Raw genomic sequence first — 16,638 nt, 5'->3', positions numbered from 1 at the left:
CGCCGTTTTCACAGTAGTAAAAGCTGTAAGTCAATGAAAAAAAAAAGTCTTCTTCATCATGTGTCTTACGTATTCACACTGAGACAACAGCATCATCATGAGGTCAAACTGGAAAACACAACCTGTTATCAACTGGATACTGTAAATTCATAATGCTGTGATTTGTAAATTCAAAATGATTTCAGTGTTTAATAATATAAGCACATTTAGAGTGTGGTCTGTGCAACAAAAAGTTGTGACATAAAACTAAAAAGTTACCAAAAATATTTATGAAGGCACTGTTCTGGATGATTTGTAAGTCAGTAGGTTAACTGATGACAGGTGAGGGTGCATGAAAGAATTGTGGTTGTGAAATGTTTTTTCACTTTTTCGCTACTGACATTACAAAAAAACATGACAAAAAATAAAATAAATATATATATATATATATAATTTGCATTTACATAACGACTAAGTAGCTACATTTACATTTACTACATTTTTATTTATTATAATGTGAAATTCAGTATTTAAAGTAATTAGAATTATCTAGTAAATGTTACGATTCAAAACGATGATCATCAAATAATTAACTTTAGTTTTTTTACAGCTGCATCAGTAAATATAACATCACAGTCACTGCAGCTGCTTTGGATCCTGTGCTGCTCCCTGATCTCTGATCCCTGATCTTTGATCTCTGATCTCTGATCTTTGATCTCTGATCTCTGATCTGGGTTCAGGTGAAGATGCTCGAGCACGTGGTTTTTGACTCTTGCGGCCTGTTGCTTGATTTGAAGGCACGTGAACACACCGTGGGCCGCGAGCCGAGCGCACGTTCTTCGACTTGCGGCTAATTAGCGGCTGCTGCCGTCTTAAATATGAGCTCCTCGAGCCGCTGCTTGTTGTTGTTGTCACACTGAGCATCATGGCGTTTTCCCTGGTGAGTCCCAAACCAAACCAACGAGCTGAATTCATGCAATACTAGGAATAATAATAACAGGAGCTCGTCCGGCGTTGACCTCTGGTGTGTCATAAACCACCACCGACGTCTTATTGTTCGTCTAATTTAACTTTTTAACTCATAACCGTCGAAAACTTCCGTTTCATGTTGCTAAATTTAAACGAACATTCACCCTGACCTCTTTTCTTCTTAACTTCAGAATTAATTGTGTCCTTTCTTCTGGGTTTCTCCTGCAGAGAAATGATCCCCGCAGGCCGGAGAACCCCGACTCCGAGTCTCCGGCCCTGTCCACCTGCAGCAACGCAGACATCTTCCGCAGGATGAACACGATGCTGGGCAACGCTCTGGACTTCACCGGGGTGTGCACCACACCGAACACCAAAGGAAAGCCAGACCTGCTGTGTGGTAAACTCTTTATTTATTTATTTAGTCTTTTTAAATTATTTTTTTTTTACACTTGTGTGGGTGAATTTGGCCTAAAGTCAGTAAATGGTCATTCAGCCCTAAAATAAACACATTCGTTGGATTAATGTTTATGCAACTCACAAAGGAGTGGGCGCCATGACATGCACTTTAATGCTGACTTCAACCACTGAACATGGAGGATTTGGTTACTACAGCAAAGTGTGTATGCATAGTTACTCTGATACTGCTGGACAGTCCCTCTCCTGAATCTGAACTCTGACCAGGCCCCAAAAATGAAGTGATTAATTACTTGGAATTTTTTATTTAGTAACTTTGTTTTAAGTTAAGTTTTGGCCCGCACTTAGCAAATCGTACATAAAGGTAACCTCTGCAATAAATGTTGAAATCTTAACATGCAGTTAAATTATATTTCTCTTTACTACAGGGTTTTTATTTACAGATTAGCTTCAAAAATTAACAGTAATTTGCATAAAAAATGTAAAATAAAACTTTGGTGAAACAATTGCAATATACAATGTCATTAGTGTCATTGTCTAGTTTTTAAAGTGTTAAAATTATTTTTAAAAATGCCACTCAACTTCCAAGAAGGCTCATGTGGCATCTTTCTTTGTCATCGTGGATTACTTGTAGTCAAATTGACTTTAAACCGGCTCAATGTTTCTTAAATTGTTTATAAATGTACATCCTCCTATAGTTTCCTTTCCCAGAAAAGACAAGTTGGAGTTATATTCCCCAAGTCTATTGTTGCATTACCCAGCAGAGTTTTACGTGCACGAAGTTGTCTGTGTTTTGAAGGCTTGAAGAAGACACTTCTACTTTCTCTGCCAGAATTGGTTACACCTCTGCCACCTTGTCATTAACATTTGTTGCCAGCAGCTGATTCATGCTGCATCACTGGCCTGCAGCATTGCAGCAATTTTAAGTGTTGCTTTTATGCCTCATGAGCGAGATTTGCCAAGACTTAAGCTCAGCACAGTTCCTGTGTCCTTCCTTTGAATTGTTAATTTGCTTACAGCATGTCTGCACTTGTGACCAGCAGAAAATGTAATTGGTACTGTGCAGCGGTGAACTGTGCTCAGTTTGACATGAGCAGCAGTACAACCCAAATTATTTATCTTGGGTGAGGCAAAAGTAAACTGGTTCTTAATGCAGATAGAGCTAAACGTCTAGTATGGCCTCTCTACCCCATCCACCCCAGCTTGGTGTTGCTGAATCAGGGCTGCTACTGGCAGTTGGATGCTTTCCAGGCCTAGATAGGGAAGGGAGGAGCTGGTGGTGCATATTGCTCTGTCGTCAACATCTGATCAGTCAGCTGCTTCTCCCATGAGGTGCCACATGCCGGTTTCATCACTGTATGTGCATAACATCAGGAGAATTCTACAACCAAGCAGTGAAAAGACTTTAAATTAAATGGAGTTTCTCCAAGTCTGAAGTACTTGGAGTCTGCTGAGTCATTTACTCCCATCTCACATGCTGCCTCCCACCATGCTGCTGTAGCTCTGCCCTTCGCTCCCCCTCCCTCTTGCCTCTGTCAGCTCACTCAGGAAACAAGGCAAGACACGGTGTAAGCAGCAGCAGCAGCAGCAGCGGCGACTGTTTTCCCACTGAGTCAGACGTGCTGTGCCCACCAGAGAGGGGAGTACTTATATCAACAAGCTAACAGCTCCGACAGGAATTTTTCATTACACAGTTGTTAGGCAAGGAAGCAGGGAGGTGGGTGGGTGGGGGGGAGCTGATGTCATTAGCAGGGGTGTGTGTGCATCAGCAGCCATGTCACGTGCTGTTAGGTGGGTCAGTGATGCGGACGGAGATGCATGGCAGTTGCACCGGGCACAGAGGCAGCAGGTTAGCTCCCCTGTCAGCCAGGGAAGGGGAGATATGATGAGGGAAGTTACTCTTTTTGAGACGGGCGAAAAGATTTGAGATTTCTCATCATTGAAATTGTGTTGTGAGAAAGATTTTCCTGCTCTTCTATGTAACGCAGATTGAAACATTTCTTTTTTTTGCTGTCTAACACTACTTCTCTTCTTGCTACATCTGTGAACTGGATCTTGGACCGAAAAGAGTCAGAGCTGGCTGCTGTGGGCAGCAGGAGGATGCTCTTCCCCAATTGTGGTGGCATGCCCGGCTCCCAGGAGATGCCTTCATCCAGGGGCCCACCAGGTGTCACAGACCTGGGCCTGGGCCTCCAATCTCTTAGTCTCTCTAGCTGGGACAGACCATGGAGCAGCCAGGAGACTGATACACATGCCTCCCCTTCCCAGGTTCAGACCAGCTCACCCTCCAGTAAGTACCAGGCCTCTTGTTTACTTAAATGTGTTGAGGGTTTGCAGCAAAACATATGCTTGGTCTTCTGTTTTATACATGTCCCAGTGTGATTGGGGTGATAATTATGTATCATGAAGTGTGTCTCCTCGTGGCACAATTTATTTTGATATGACTGTAGATATTAGAACAGCTGAAGCTGTGTCTTGATTTGTGTGACCCTCATTTATATTGAAATGTGATGGATGGTTAACAGTGTCGGTCTGTTGGAACAATCTGTAGCGCCACTAGGGAGGATGATGTGGCAGTTTTGCTGTGCTGCATCTCCAACCGGCACAAACAACCCAGTAAAGCTACTTCTGTTTTCCCAGACCTTAACCCATTTGCCGTTTAGTTAATGATGACAGGATGTTTTTCAGACTGAATGCACAGTTCTGGCTAAAGGCTACAGAAACATGACACATAGTCAAACAGTTCAGAGGTAAGTGTCTCTGTAGAGACTTAGGACTGAGTATAATCACTCCCAAATTTGTCCTGACCCATTTGTAGTGCTATAGTTTTGCCCTATGACTAAACTAACTTGGCATACTCATTTAGAGCTTTCTAAACTGGGCTTGCAACAAAGTGGGACAGAGCTTTGAATGCGGCCTACAGCTGAATAATCCCCTCAGAGCCTCGTGTTCACTATTGCAGGACATGTCAATTACCAGCTGACTCACTTGGTTATCATGTCTGAAGGTGTTTGTTAAAATAGGAGTCACTAGACTTTCTGAATTCATCTTCAGTAACTTTTTCTATGGGAAGTGTGTGTGGCTTCTTTTGGCAGGATTATGTTTCAAATTGTCTTCAAATGTAAAATTGAAAATGCTTAGCATTTGACTCAAGCTTTTCAGTTTGCTGTTGCAACTAGTTTACATTCTGTACCATCTTCTACAAGCAAATTTTGGAAGCTTAAGTTTACGTTGCTGCGTTTCACTTCTCACAAATCGATGTCTGACTCAGCATGCGGACCCAATTTCCTTCACTTTGCTCATTTAATTCATTTTGGAAACCTGAATTTGCAATGTAGCATGCTGCAACATTCTTATATGCATTTTTTTTTTTTTTTTTTTCTACAGTGCTTGGTATACTGAACAGTCCCATCAGGAGCATCCTTGGGAAACCATCAGGCTATCTGCACCCTGAGTCCATGAGCATGACTGCAGACTTCCTGGAGAAGTTCCCCAGCATGGCTCGCATGGCAAACCGACTGGACTCAAGCTCCTTTCTGGACTCTCGCTCCAGCAGTCCTGAAGACTCAGAGACCAGCGGCTTTAGCTCTGGCTCAGACCATCTCTGTGACATGTTGGTAAGTCACGCAATACTTATTCTGTTACTGTTTTGTTTGCAGGCTTGTTAAGGGGTGGTGACTGTTTGCACATCTACCCACGAGGTGCATTTACATACACTTAAGTAACCAGGCTACATCAGCTTTTTACAAGCATGCCTATGCATGATAAAGGCTGCAGACACTTGCCACTCTACTTTCAGCAGATGGAAGTAGCTGGATGAAGGAACAGATCATTATGAAGTAATGCTGCCACCCCCACCCCACACACACACACACACACACACACACACACACACACACACACACAATTTGTGCAACTGCATTTTGTCAGCTTTGGTTTTTGGGTTTGACACTTTCTCATTCTCTGGAAATGTTTCTCTCCAGTCGACTTTGCGGATTTCCCCTCCCCTGCCTTATCTCGCATCAAACATGCAGAAGGACCTTCTGCGACTGGGATCCCGTCTGGACCCCCAGGACTCAAGCTCTCCAATGACCCCACCATCCAGTGCCAGCCCCGCTTCATCAGCCATTTCCCGCCGCTGGCGCACCAGTTCTCCATGGCCTGGTGCAAGCATGCTAGACCAGTCAGATGATGCATTCAGCATTGAGAGAGAGGCCCGCCTGCACAGGCAGGCTGCAGGTACATCAATCAAAAATACTTGCCATTTGGCATAAATTTATGTGGATAGAATTGTGCTCTGAATTTTGGCTCCTTTCTTTTTCATCAGCTGTGAATGAGGCCACATTCACCTGGAGCGGTCAGTTGCCGCCCAGAAACAACAAGGATCCTCTGTATTCCTGCAAGGTGTTTCTTGGTGGTGTGCCCTGGGACATCACAGAAGGTAACTTCTACTGCAAACTTATGGTTTTGTTTTGATTTCAGTGTTGGGTCACCCCCCCTTCTTAAAGCCTAAATTAAAAGGGTAGTTTGTAGTAAAGAAGACAACCTTTTTGTGACAAACTTTAAATCCATGCTCCCTTAACTTTAGTTTTTTGGTTCGAGGTTGTGCCCGATATTGTAGAGCGACATCAACAAAGCAGGGACATGCCAAAAGACTAGCAAGGCCACAAGTTGTCATATTTGGAGGACACCTGACTGAAAGTTCAAACGGCACAGACCTGAAATTGCATCTTGTTCCAAATATGGACAACAACAATAACTTACACAGCTTATATTGTGGCTCCATGGTTTTATATTTAGTGTACTCAAATGGATGAAAAAATACAAGGCTGGGTACAATTTGGGTCTTGGATGAAGAGATGTAGACATGACAGCCTGTAGCTATATAGTTGAAACTGTATTAACTTTAGGAAGTGAAGTTACCTTACAGGTGGTGATGTGGTTACTATAGGTTTCCCCCAGTGGTAACATCATGGTTTGACCTGTAGCAACTGTCATAAGACCAAGTTATGCAGTTATAACAGCCCGGGCATTTTATAAAACAAGTTCATTTCATATTCATAATTGAGACTACACACTAATGTAAACTATGGAAACTGATTCAAATACTTGTTTGTTGTGGCAAATATAAACATCTACATATACATCTTTTGGTTGCGTCATCCTTTCTCATTATTTCAGCTGGTCTGATCAATACCTTCAGTGGCTATGGCCCACTGACAGTGGAGTGGCCGGGTAAGGATGGAAAGCACCCTCGCTGCCCTCCCAAAGGTAATGTGGCCAAAGGTAACAACAAGCTGGTAGGATATTTTTTTTTCTTCATGGTTTCAGGGTGGCACTGTGGTGAGCACTTGGCATGTTGGTGAGTTACTGTAGGACCGGGGCGCTAGGTTGGTGATTTTTGGGCATAGCTGGGACACAAAACGAGGAGTGGAACACAGACACGCCTCACAATAAACCAACCCTGAAGAACATGGAAGTTTCTTGGTTTACACTGGGTTACAATCTCTGCTGTTTGACATTGACAGCTATCTCTAAAATACCTGAATAGTTCTTGTTTGTGTATATACGATCTAGACTCTATATTCGGAGATCATTTTGTGGGAATTACTAGGTCACATATTGAGCCCATCTTGTTTTAATTAGGAGATTGTAGCTAATGTTTCTGTTGTGAATGCAGTGTGCACATCAAATGTATAAACATAATTTAACAGCACCTGGTGTGTAGATGCCCAGATGTTTTTTTATTCTAATTTATATTGGCTTTGGAATCTTTGTCCCAACGTATTTTACGTAAAATACGTATTTTACGTAAAATACGTTGGATGTTATAAATTATCTTGTGCAACAGCTTTTTTTGTAAGGTGGTAATGGGTCTTCATGCTTTCCAAACATCAGGAAAGCAGTTTTGAAAGTCTAAATTAGGAGAATGACACTTGGGTCAATTGTGGTGCATTATTGGCCTTTGCATTCAGTGTCATGTGGTGATGTGATGCTACCCCTGCTGTCCAACCTCATCCATGTCATTGCACATGAACACAGCTACCTACAAATTCAACTTAAAATCCCAAAAATATGAATGTTTGGCCTATTTATTTATTTTTGCAGCTTTTGACTGAGGGCACAGCATGAATGGTCAATTGTATCTCTGAGGTGTTCAGGGATAGTACAGTACAGTACAGGGTGTGGACCATCAGTGTTTCAAAGCCCCTTTGGAGTACAGTCGGTGCTTAATATAGCAAATGTTTGGTGATAAAACCCAGCACCAACACAAGGATCCAAATGGAGGGTGGATCTGGAGAATCTTTACCTTTAGTTTAAATAAACTACATTACAGGGACCTTACTGCATTTTTCTGTTTGTAGGCTATGTTTACTTGGTGTTTGAAAATGAGAAGTCTGTGCGGGCACTGCTCCATGCCTGCTCCCAGGACCCATTTCACCCCGAGGACAACAGGGAGTACTACTTCAAGATGTCCAGCCGCAGAATGAGATGCAAGGATGTAAGTGGAAACTACACATGCAAGAAACAATATGCACTGCAATATGTTTGTCTGAGGCATTTATTTGCTACTGACTAATCCTGTATTTTCAGTGCATTTGCTCATGTGAAATGGATCTGAAATCTGTTAAGACTTGTGATTTTTATTTTGTCCACCTTGGTACAGGTGCAGGTGATTCCCTGGGTGATCTCTGACAGCAACTACGTGCGATGCCCTGCCCAGCGTTTGGACCCGAGTAAGACGGTGTTTGTTGGCGCGCTGCATGGTATGCTGAATGCAGAGGCGCTGGCCAGCATCATGAATGACCTGTTTGGAGGAGTCATGTATGCTGGCATTGACACAGACAAGCACAAGTACCCCATAGGTGAGACTGTAGGCTTAGATGGTCCAAAATACCTGAAGCTGTCATGAGCAGTTTCATATTAACCCGCTATGCACACTGTTTATACAAAACCTTTCTTGCAGGCTCTGGTCGTGTCACTTTTAACAATCAGCGCAGTTATCTGAAGGCTGTTTGTGCAGCATTTGTGGAGATTAAAACCCCCAAGTTTACAAAGAAGGTAAGATATGCATTATGTCTATTTCTAATCTGACTTCTGTGCAGCTGGAATGAGTGTTTTAACTAAAACAGCATAATTTAAATGGTGAAAAAACATAGAAATCTGCATGAGGGGAAACCTGCAGAACAGCTTGTAAGCACTGTTAAATGAAGGCTGTATTACTTTGCAAGGCACTGGAGGTTTTAAAAGACAGTTGACCTTTTCTAACTCTTATGCAAGTTTCATGCATCTTACAAAATTGACCTCAGTCAAGCAAAATGGCAAAGTTTTCTTGCTTGCCTGAGGTGGGTTCATGTATCAGACTAAATACAACAGAGTGCAACTGAAACATGTTTGATACTTCAGCTTCAAACAAGGGGAAATTATGACTGAGGACAATGGCTGATCTGTTTGGAGTGATGAGATCAGTGTCCCCACAATCTGGTGAGATGCTGGTAATCTTGCTGAGCCCTCTTCTGGTTTAAAAATAAGTGCCTTCAGTATCTGAAAGTACCACATGGAAACTTATAGTAACCTGCAATACTTGTGCTTTTGTTAATCTGTGCTACATTAGCGTGTAAATGTGACTTCTCACTAGAACAGCTGTAAACATGCTTTGTCTCTTCTCTCAGGTCCAGATTGACCCCTACCTGGAAGACTCAATGTGTCAAGTTTGCCTTCGTCAACCTGGGCCTTTCTTCTGTAGAGACCAGGTCAGTGCAAACTGTTGCAACAAACCTTATCAACAAGATGATTCTGATCAGTCCAGGGCATTAGCCAGTAGTTTGTCATTAAGTCTAGGTTAATATTTTCAAAAATCCTTTTTTTTTTTTTTTTCTGTTTTTGACACTAAACTTGTGAGCTTGACTAGACTATAAATGGAATAAACCAGTGATCCAACAATTTAAATGCATTAATGGAAATGTGTGGTTTAGTACATGTTAAATGCAGTTAAACGTCTGATCTTGTTTCAAAGAAAATGTCAATTAACACTGGTTAAGTTGTGGTTGGATTACAGCTGTAATCTTTGTAGTTTTGTATATTAATGCTAACTTTGTACAAAGTTGATCTAGAACAGTGACGTAGCAAGCAACTAAAAGTGATTCAGAAACCATCAGCTACAGTAGCCTATAATACACTAAGTCACTATTTGTTGACACTAGGCCTGCTTCAAGTACTACTGCCGCTCCTGCTGGCACTGGCAGCACTCCATGGACATCTTGAGTAACCACCGGCCCCTCATGCGCAACCAGAAGAACAGGGACTCCAGTTAGAGCAGATGGATCTAAACATGCTGAAGGGCACAAGGAGGAGCCCCTCTCTGTGGGGCGAGGCCGCCCGCCAAGGAGAGCACGTGTGCCGGACGGCCCTCGATACGAGGGCACCATGGCACTCTACCAGGCACTGGGGATATCACTGTAGAAAATGTTCACTTTTGCACTTGCTACATTTTTGCTGTTGTTCACAGTGGCACTATGCACAGTGACCTTATTGGGACAGACAAGGGGCCCTTCACACTTATGCATTTTCCAGACTTGTGGCCAGACAGAAAGATGGGAGTCAGCCTAAGGTTAAGAAGTGGATGAAAATGCAATTTCCTTTTTTCCTTTTTGTTTACATGTGTTGCATAGTGAAGAGCAATCACGCAAGTCTCATTGCCGTTCATTGGCAAACGCCATACAGTGCCTTTAAATTTTTATTTTTTTTTCCCCCCTCCCTCCCCTACCCCCGTTGGCATCTGTTTTTCCTGTGCAAGCCAACCGGTGTTTCTTACTTTTGGGAGTTGAATGTTGGGCTTCATTTAACCAGTCGCATTTCAGACATTTTACGCAGTTTTTTACTAATTTGTACACAAACGGTTTTAAGTCTTGACATGACAATTTTGAACAGAATTCTACCAGGCGGCTGTTTATGGGAAACCCCCTTTTTATTTTTCTTTTCTCATACATTTTTCTGTGGCTATTCTTTTTAATTTGCCCTCCCAAATCTCAACTGAATGGGCACAAAGTTGGAAGTACTTAAACTTTTTGTCCAGTTATATTAAATGTAACCGTAGTACTGGATATGCTTCAACTTGTAGTTCATCACTTCTCAAGTATCTGATGGATCCTGTTGACTGGAGTGACTGAACATCTAATTGTACATGGTTTGATTTTTGCACTTTTTAATTTGCACGTGTGGAGAGGTGGCAGTGGTTTTTAATCACTTTTGTACATCAGCAGGGGGACATGCCTATGTTGGAACAGCTGTTTGTTTCCTGTTGAATGTAAGAACTTCCACTTAGCTGATGATAAATTAATCTATCCAGAGCTTGAGTAGACCCCAGTAAATGATTCCATGCTTTCTTACCCCATTTTTGCCTACTTGTTCCAGTTGGACATAAATGCATAATAAGCTGTGTGCCAAAGACGAAGTGTCTTTTCTTTATCCATTAGGTTTGTCATGCTGAGCTTGTTGTCCCTTAGCCCAGCTGCTTTTTAGAGTTTTGAAAGTCTACCTCATTGTGGTCTGCCAAGTTTGCTGCTACTTACAGTTGTGGAGTATGTTCAGATTGGGCACAATAAAGGTGTTTAAGCATTATGGCAGAGTGTGGATCTTTAATTCTTCTGTTGTATTGGGGTTTACATTTTGAAATGTAAGAATTAAATAGAAGTTGTCACTTTAGACATTTTTCTAGTTGTGTTCTCAAGCTGCTTTAAAGATTAAAAGCATAACAAGAACTTTAAGTCAAATGTGATGTGTATGCTGGGCCTGGACTGATTTGGCTTTGTGCCTTGTGACAGTTTCAGCTTTTTAAACAATCTTATTAAATTTTTACTCTAAATAGGCCTGTAATGGGAAACTGACAATTTGAAGTCAGAGTTCAATTTTAATGTTAAGCCATCAAGTCTTAAAGCTTTTTACTGCATACAGGACATTTTTATGAAGTGAAGTTTTCAGATGTTTAGAATGGAATAAGCTGTGTTTAAGGGGACTTGAGTTTTAGTTTCACACCCATAAAGCTGTTTCAGTTCTGGGTGGTGCAGTAAGACACTTGGTTTGACAAGTCACAATTCTAATAAGCTCTATATTGAATATTTAAGAATGGCTCATTAATCTGAACGGGTAAACTAACTTGGCCAAAACTGTGGTTGACATCTGCAATGTGAACTCTAGATATCTTTGATGAAATTTAACTTACGAATTTCAAGATATTTGCAATTTTGACTAATTTCAGTTTGAGATTAACTGAATTTTAACCAGTCAAATCTTTAAATATTTTGGATAAAAGTGAAAAATGTCCAAATGAACTCAAATATGACAAATAGCTGCAATGTATTTCTGACTAGTCAAAACTAAAATTTAAGATACATGAAGCTACATTTTGACTAGTCACAACTTCAGTTTGATAACTGAATTTTGAATAGTATTCTTTGTATACATCTTTTAAATGTGCCAACTTGAAGGTATCTGCAATTGAACTGAACTCTGTAATTATCTGGAATCCACTGCTGATAGGAAAACTAATTGAAGATATCTCAAACACTAATTCAGCTGGTACAACATGGCAGGGTTTATTTTTCTGGTAACTTTCTCACTCAGCTTGATTTAAAGCCAGGGCATGCACCATGCATGTTTGCTATAGCACGCAGCTGACTGAAATAATTTAAATCCTAAATTTCATTCAGCTGAATTCAGATTTAAACTATTCCAAGTAGTGTGTGTATGTTTACTCTGTATTTATATTAGAGGAAAATATACTTCACATTTGTCTGACATTAGCACATGAAGCATCCGAGTATTTTACTGCTGCTAAAAGTATCCCTTCATCAGTTTGACACTCGGCTTTGCTCCGTGCACCATCTGGATGTGAAAATGTCCAACACCTGCCACGTAACAAAATAAATCCAAGCCTGCTACCATCTGTATCTTTATTGAAGTTTTTCACACATGATTTTACAGTCCTCGCGGTGTTTTGAAGTTCATTCCAATAGTTGGCTGAGTGACTTGAAGGTTGGAAAGGCCACCAAAATCCTACAAGGAAAATAAATTCATGATTCATGCAGACAGAAATATTAAAAGTCACAAGCAGTAAAACACAGTTACTGGTCTACAGTTATGCTTGGTCTTAAATGATCAAAAGGCGTTTTGTTTCTCAAACCACCTAAATGTCTGCAACAATATCAAAACAAAAGCAGCTAAATATTCAGATATTTTTCCTCATTTGTTTTAAGAACCAGATTATATTATATACATTACTCGGTGAACAAAAGAATTGACACCTATTTTTCCTGGTGATCCATTTATCACCAGCTGTTTCAGCTCTACCTACAATAGTTCCAAATATCTTCCATTTGAGAATTTACTGCATCTCCTTGCTGTAAGATTACAGAAATTTGAGTATGTTTCTTAGGTTTTAGACACTGGTATCATCTTCAGAGGGTTTTTTTTAGGTTATAATTTCCTCTATTTCCTTGACAGTAACACAGAGAATTTTGCACTTAAGTCTGTAACGAATCCACTTAATGTGACCAATTTGGGAGGTGGAAGCTTTATGTTGTCTCCAAACATCTGAATGTGTATTTGACTACCAACATGAAAATTTGTGAACCTATCCTTTAATGTAAGAAGCTATACATTAAATTTTTATGTTTATCTCGTAAGAATCAATAAAAAGATCTCTTTATGTTACAGGACAACTTGAGTTTTCATCCTTACACCTGTGAGTAAAAGTGAGGACTTTTACTCTTATCTACTTTCTCTACTTCCCAAAATTGTACTTGACAGTTTGATATTCTGATAGAAAATTTCATTAGCACTATAAAAAGCAAAATAAGTTTTACACGTACAAGCATCTTGAGCATTTCCTTTGTGTCTGGATCCACCTCGATGAGCTCCTGGTCTAGAGCAGAAATCTAGAGAATGAGATAAAAAACAACAAATTAAGCATAAACCTAATCTTCTCTACCATGTTCAATCTTTCATAAATGTACATTTAATAGCCACATGTGGAAGATTAAAAAAGTGCTCAGTCTGTGTCAGATACACCAAAGCAAAAATCATTATCCAACTGCCACAGCACTAAAAGAAAGAAATACACAAGCTTTTAAACCAAAGTAAGACTTTTGCATGAAAAAATAAAGTGTGATGAAACCTCTGGGACGTAGTTGTCCCTCCTCTCTCTCTCCTCCTCCTGCAGCTTGATGGAGATTCCTCTGACTGGACCCCGCTGGATACGCTTCATCAGGTGTGTCACATACCTGAGACACAAACAGGAACACATGGTTATTTTCAGCACCTATAAAAGGGTGCTCACCCCCTTGGATGTTTCATCCTTTTTTGACATCAATCAATCATGGTCAATAAAAGTTGACAAAGAAATGTCAGAAAAATACCCTTATTAAAGTCAAAGTGAAAACAGGTTTCCACAAAGTAATGCCAATATAAATAAAAATATGTAAAAAGAAAAGCATAAGTCGGGATGGATACAAAAAAATCTCGAAGGCACTAAACATTCCTTGGAGTTCAGTAAAATTCATCATCAAGAAATGATGAATATATGAATATGGCACGTGTCTAAATCTGCCTAGAACAGGCCGTCCACACAAACTGACCGTGCAAGAAGGAGACTAGTGAGAGAGGCCACAAACACACCGATGACTACTCTGAGGCAGTTAGAATTTGTGGATGGACTTGAAAAGGGTTGTTCACACCTGATCCCTACACAACCTGACAGAGCTTGAGCAGTTTTGCAAAGAATAATACTTTTTATAGACACTGTATGAACAACTGAGCTTAAAGCAATGACAGGTCTTCCAACTACAAACCTTACTAGAAACTCTGCAAATGATGTAGCACAGCAATGCAGAGCCCCGTGAGCTCTTATTCTCTTTACATTATATAACTGGGAAAGCATCAAAAGATTATTAAGAGGCAGAGTCATTTCCTGCCCATAGGCACATTGGCTCAATAGTTAATTGTTGTAGCTCTAAATAGTGATCAGGAAACAAAAGCTCCTCTGCTCTGTGTTACTGTGACATGATCACAGTCAGCCAGGTTATCAGCGAATCTATATAAACTTACAGATAAAATTACAAAACCGCCCTCACATGATTATTCTACAGAGCTGCTGAAGAACACTTTAATGTTTCATCCAAACCTGAGGTGAACTGAAAAGGCAGAAAACTGTTGAAGTTTCACTTACCCTGCAATTTTGTTGCGCAGTGGCTTGCTGGGGATAATGGCGATCTCCTCGCACACCCTCTTGTTTGTGTGGAAGTCATTGCCCAGACGTGTGTAGTACTTCTCAATGATGACCCTGGCGGCCTTCTTGACTGTCTTGGTCCTGACTCGACCCTGTTAAGAGAGAGAAACAATGATAAATACACAACTGGCAACAGGAGGCATGTGTAGTGTAGTATTAAAAAAAAAAAAAAAAAGGAATCACGTTATCTAGTGGACAAACTGGAAACCTTTTAATGTGAGAGAACATTTTACAAATTATTTAATGATAAAGTGCCTCTGCCCCATGAAAAGACAGATAGTAAAACTATCATCATAACACGTTTGAGTAGAGACATGTTGAGAGAGTGTGTGTTTGTAAAAAGTGAAAGGTTGAAACATTCATTTATTCATTTTCTGCTACTTATTTGGGTCTAGACCACATTTCCATTGCTAGGAATGAATCAGTGGGGAGGAACAAACTAAAATGTTAACTGATTCACATACTTAACATAAGTGTCAATATGTGACTCAAACAGGTTTTCTGCGGATAAATGTGTTTAATTATTGATGAATAAAGACCTGTGTGAGAGGTAAGTTAGACTTTAATCCGAACACAGGTGAGTGCACAAACCTGAGGATCTAATCTGTTCTCCTCTGCCTACGACTCCACTTAATGTATTTTAATACATTTTTCATACAAACTGAAATTCAAATTAATCACGAAATATTACAAGATCAGTTCAGTTTCAGTTATCCACAGTTTTCTGAGCAGAAAATCACAACACAGAAACATTTCTAACATTAGCCTGATAGCGACAGTTAACCCGAGAGAAGAAGACGCTGCTTTTTATCTGACACCAACACATTAGAGTGAAATGTGAAAAGCAGAATATCGTGACTGGACAATCTCTGCACATTAAAACATGTGTACCAGAGTCTCTCCGACTGTTCGAACAGACTAGTGGCCGGGAAGCTAACGTAGCTAACATGGGAACATTCAGCCTGTGTTTACATATATTAAACTTCAACCAAGTGCATCAAAACCCAGCGTTTAGGATACTTTGCGCCGTTTGTGAGCAGAGGGATGATTGAAAAAGCCTGTTGAACAGACACACAGTGATGATTAAAGAGGATTGTGCTCCCAGGTGAAGTGAGATGTTCTCTGTGTACCCACCATGTTGGCCCGGACCAGTGGAAGAGAGGCACCGGAGCGTCATACCGGAAGTTTATAGTAAACAGGCGGCTCGCTGGCGCCTCGCAGGCAAACACCGCCACCCGGCGGCGGGAGGTGAAACTGCGTGTGGTCAAAACCAAAGCTCAGCCAAAATATTTCCTACAAATTGTATTGAATCAAATATTAAAGTCAGTAATTATGTAAATATCAAGCATCAAATGTGAAACATCAAGACTGTTACTTATTTTATTGAATGTAAAACGATAGGCAGTGATTGGATTATCCATTAGCTGGTTTAAATAACATTCATTCATTTTCTAAATCTATCTCTCAACAATGTGAGGATTTTTCTGCTTTTCTTCGTCTTAGATGATAAAAATGAAATTGATTTGGTTTTTAAATCGAAAGCCAAAACAATTATATCAGGCGGCTGGTTAGTATAGTGGTAACATGTGGGAGACGGGGGTTCAAATCCCACCCGTGGCCTACCACCAGTAGGGGTCCTTAGGCAAGACCTCCTCTAAATGTAAATATCAAATTGCAAATGTTTGAGATCAGAATCCGTGATTATTGACATTTTAAAGACCAAACCAATAGATGAATCTGTGATTATAACAATCACATGCTCATTTAAATATTTGTCTCTGATTTGTAGTCAGGTAAATGTGAAAGTTATCACAAAAAGTACAACCAGTATGTATATCAATACACTACAGGAGGGCACCAGCTCATTACTCAGGGATCACTGGACAAATAATCACAAGTGAATTAAGTATTTACTGTGTCTACACAACATTCATATTTTTATATTCAACCTGAACTTCATGCGTCACTGTGCATTTGAATCTCATATTGTA

The 16,638-nt window shown here is 40.4% G+C and overlaps 2 protein-coding genes across 4 annotated transcripts; one reads left to right on the top strand and one right to left on the bottom strand.

Moving 5' to 3' along the window:
- Positions 1-785: 785 nt before the first annotated feature.
- cpeb1b (cytoplasmic polyadenylation element binding protein 1b) lies at positions 786-11,918 on the top strand. 3 transcript variants are annotated; one of them, XM_026378897.1, is made up of 12 exons: positions 786-919; positions 1,177-1,345; positions 3,431-3,652; positions 4,750-4,979; positions 5,346-5,601; positions 5,690-5,803; positions 6,544-6,633; positions 7,728-7,864; positions 8,030-8,228; positions 8,330-8,424; positions 9,036-9,116; positions 9,567-11,918. In XM_026378897.1, exons 1-12 carry the CDS (start codon positions 905-907, stop codon positions 9,675-9,677), a joined length of 1,719 nt encoding a protein of 572 aa, XP_026234682.1. In that variant the 5' UTR covers positions 786-904; the 3' UTR covers positions 9,678-11,918. The 3 variants fall into 3 exon arrangements, with proteins under 3 accessions (XP_026234682.1, XP_026234681.1, XP_026234683.1); XM_026378896.1 differs by having other exon boundaries at positions 6,544-6,648; XM_026378898.1 differs by lacking the exons at positions 786-919; positions 1,177-1,345 and adding an exon at positions 3,193-3,314 and having other exon boundaries at positions 6,544-6,648.
- Positions 11,919-12,300: 382 nt separating this feature from the next.
- Positions 12,301-15,820, bottom strand: LOC113174615 (40S ribosomal protein S17-like; the record flags this gene model as incomplete). Its single annotated transcript, XM_026378694.1, has 5 exons — positions 12,301-12,417; positions 13,233-13,298; positions 13,538-13,643; positions 14,588-14,739; positions 15,782-15,820. Coding segments are annotated over 5 exons (441 nt in total), but the record flags the coding sequence as incomplete, so codon positions are not given.
- Positions 15,821-16,638: the final 818 nt, after the last annotated feature.

The sequence above is a fragment of the Anabas testudineus genome, chromosome 3 (assembly GCF_900324465.2).
Source record: "Anabas testudineus chromosome 3, fAnaTes1.2, whole genome shotgun sequence".
NCBI classification, from domain to species: Eukaryota; Metazoa; Chordata; class Actinopteri; order Anabantiformes; family Anabantidae; genus Anabas; species Anabas testudineus.
This window is presented reverse-complemented; position numbering and strand designations above follow the sequence as displayed.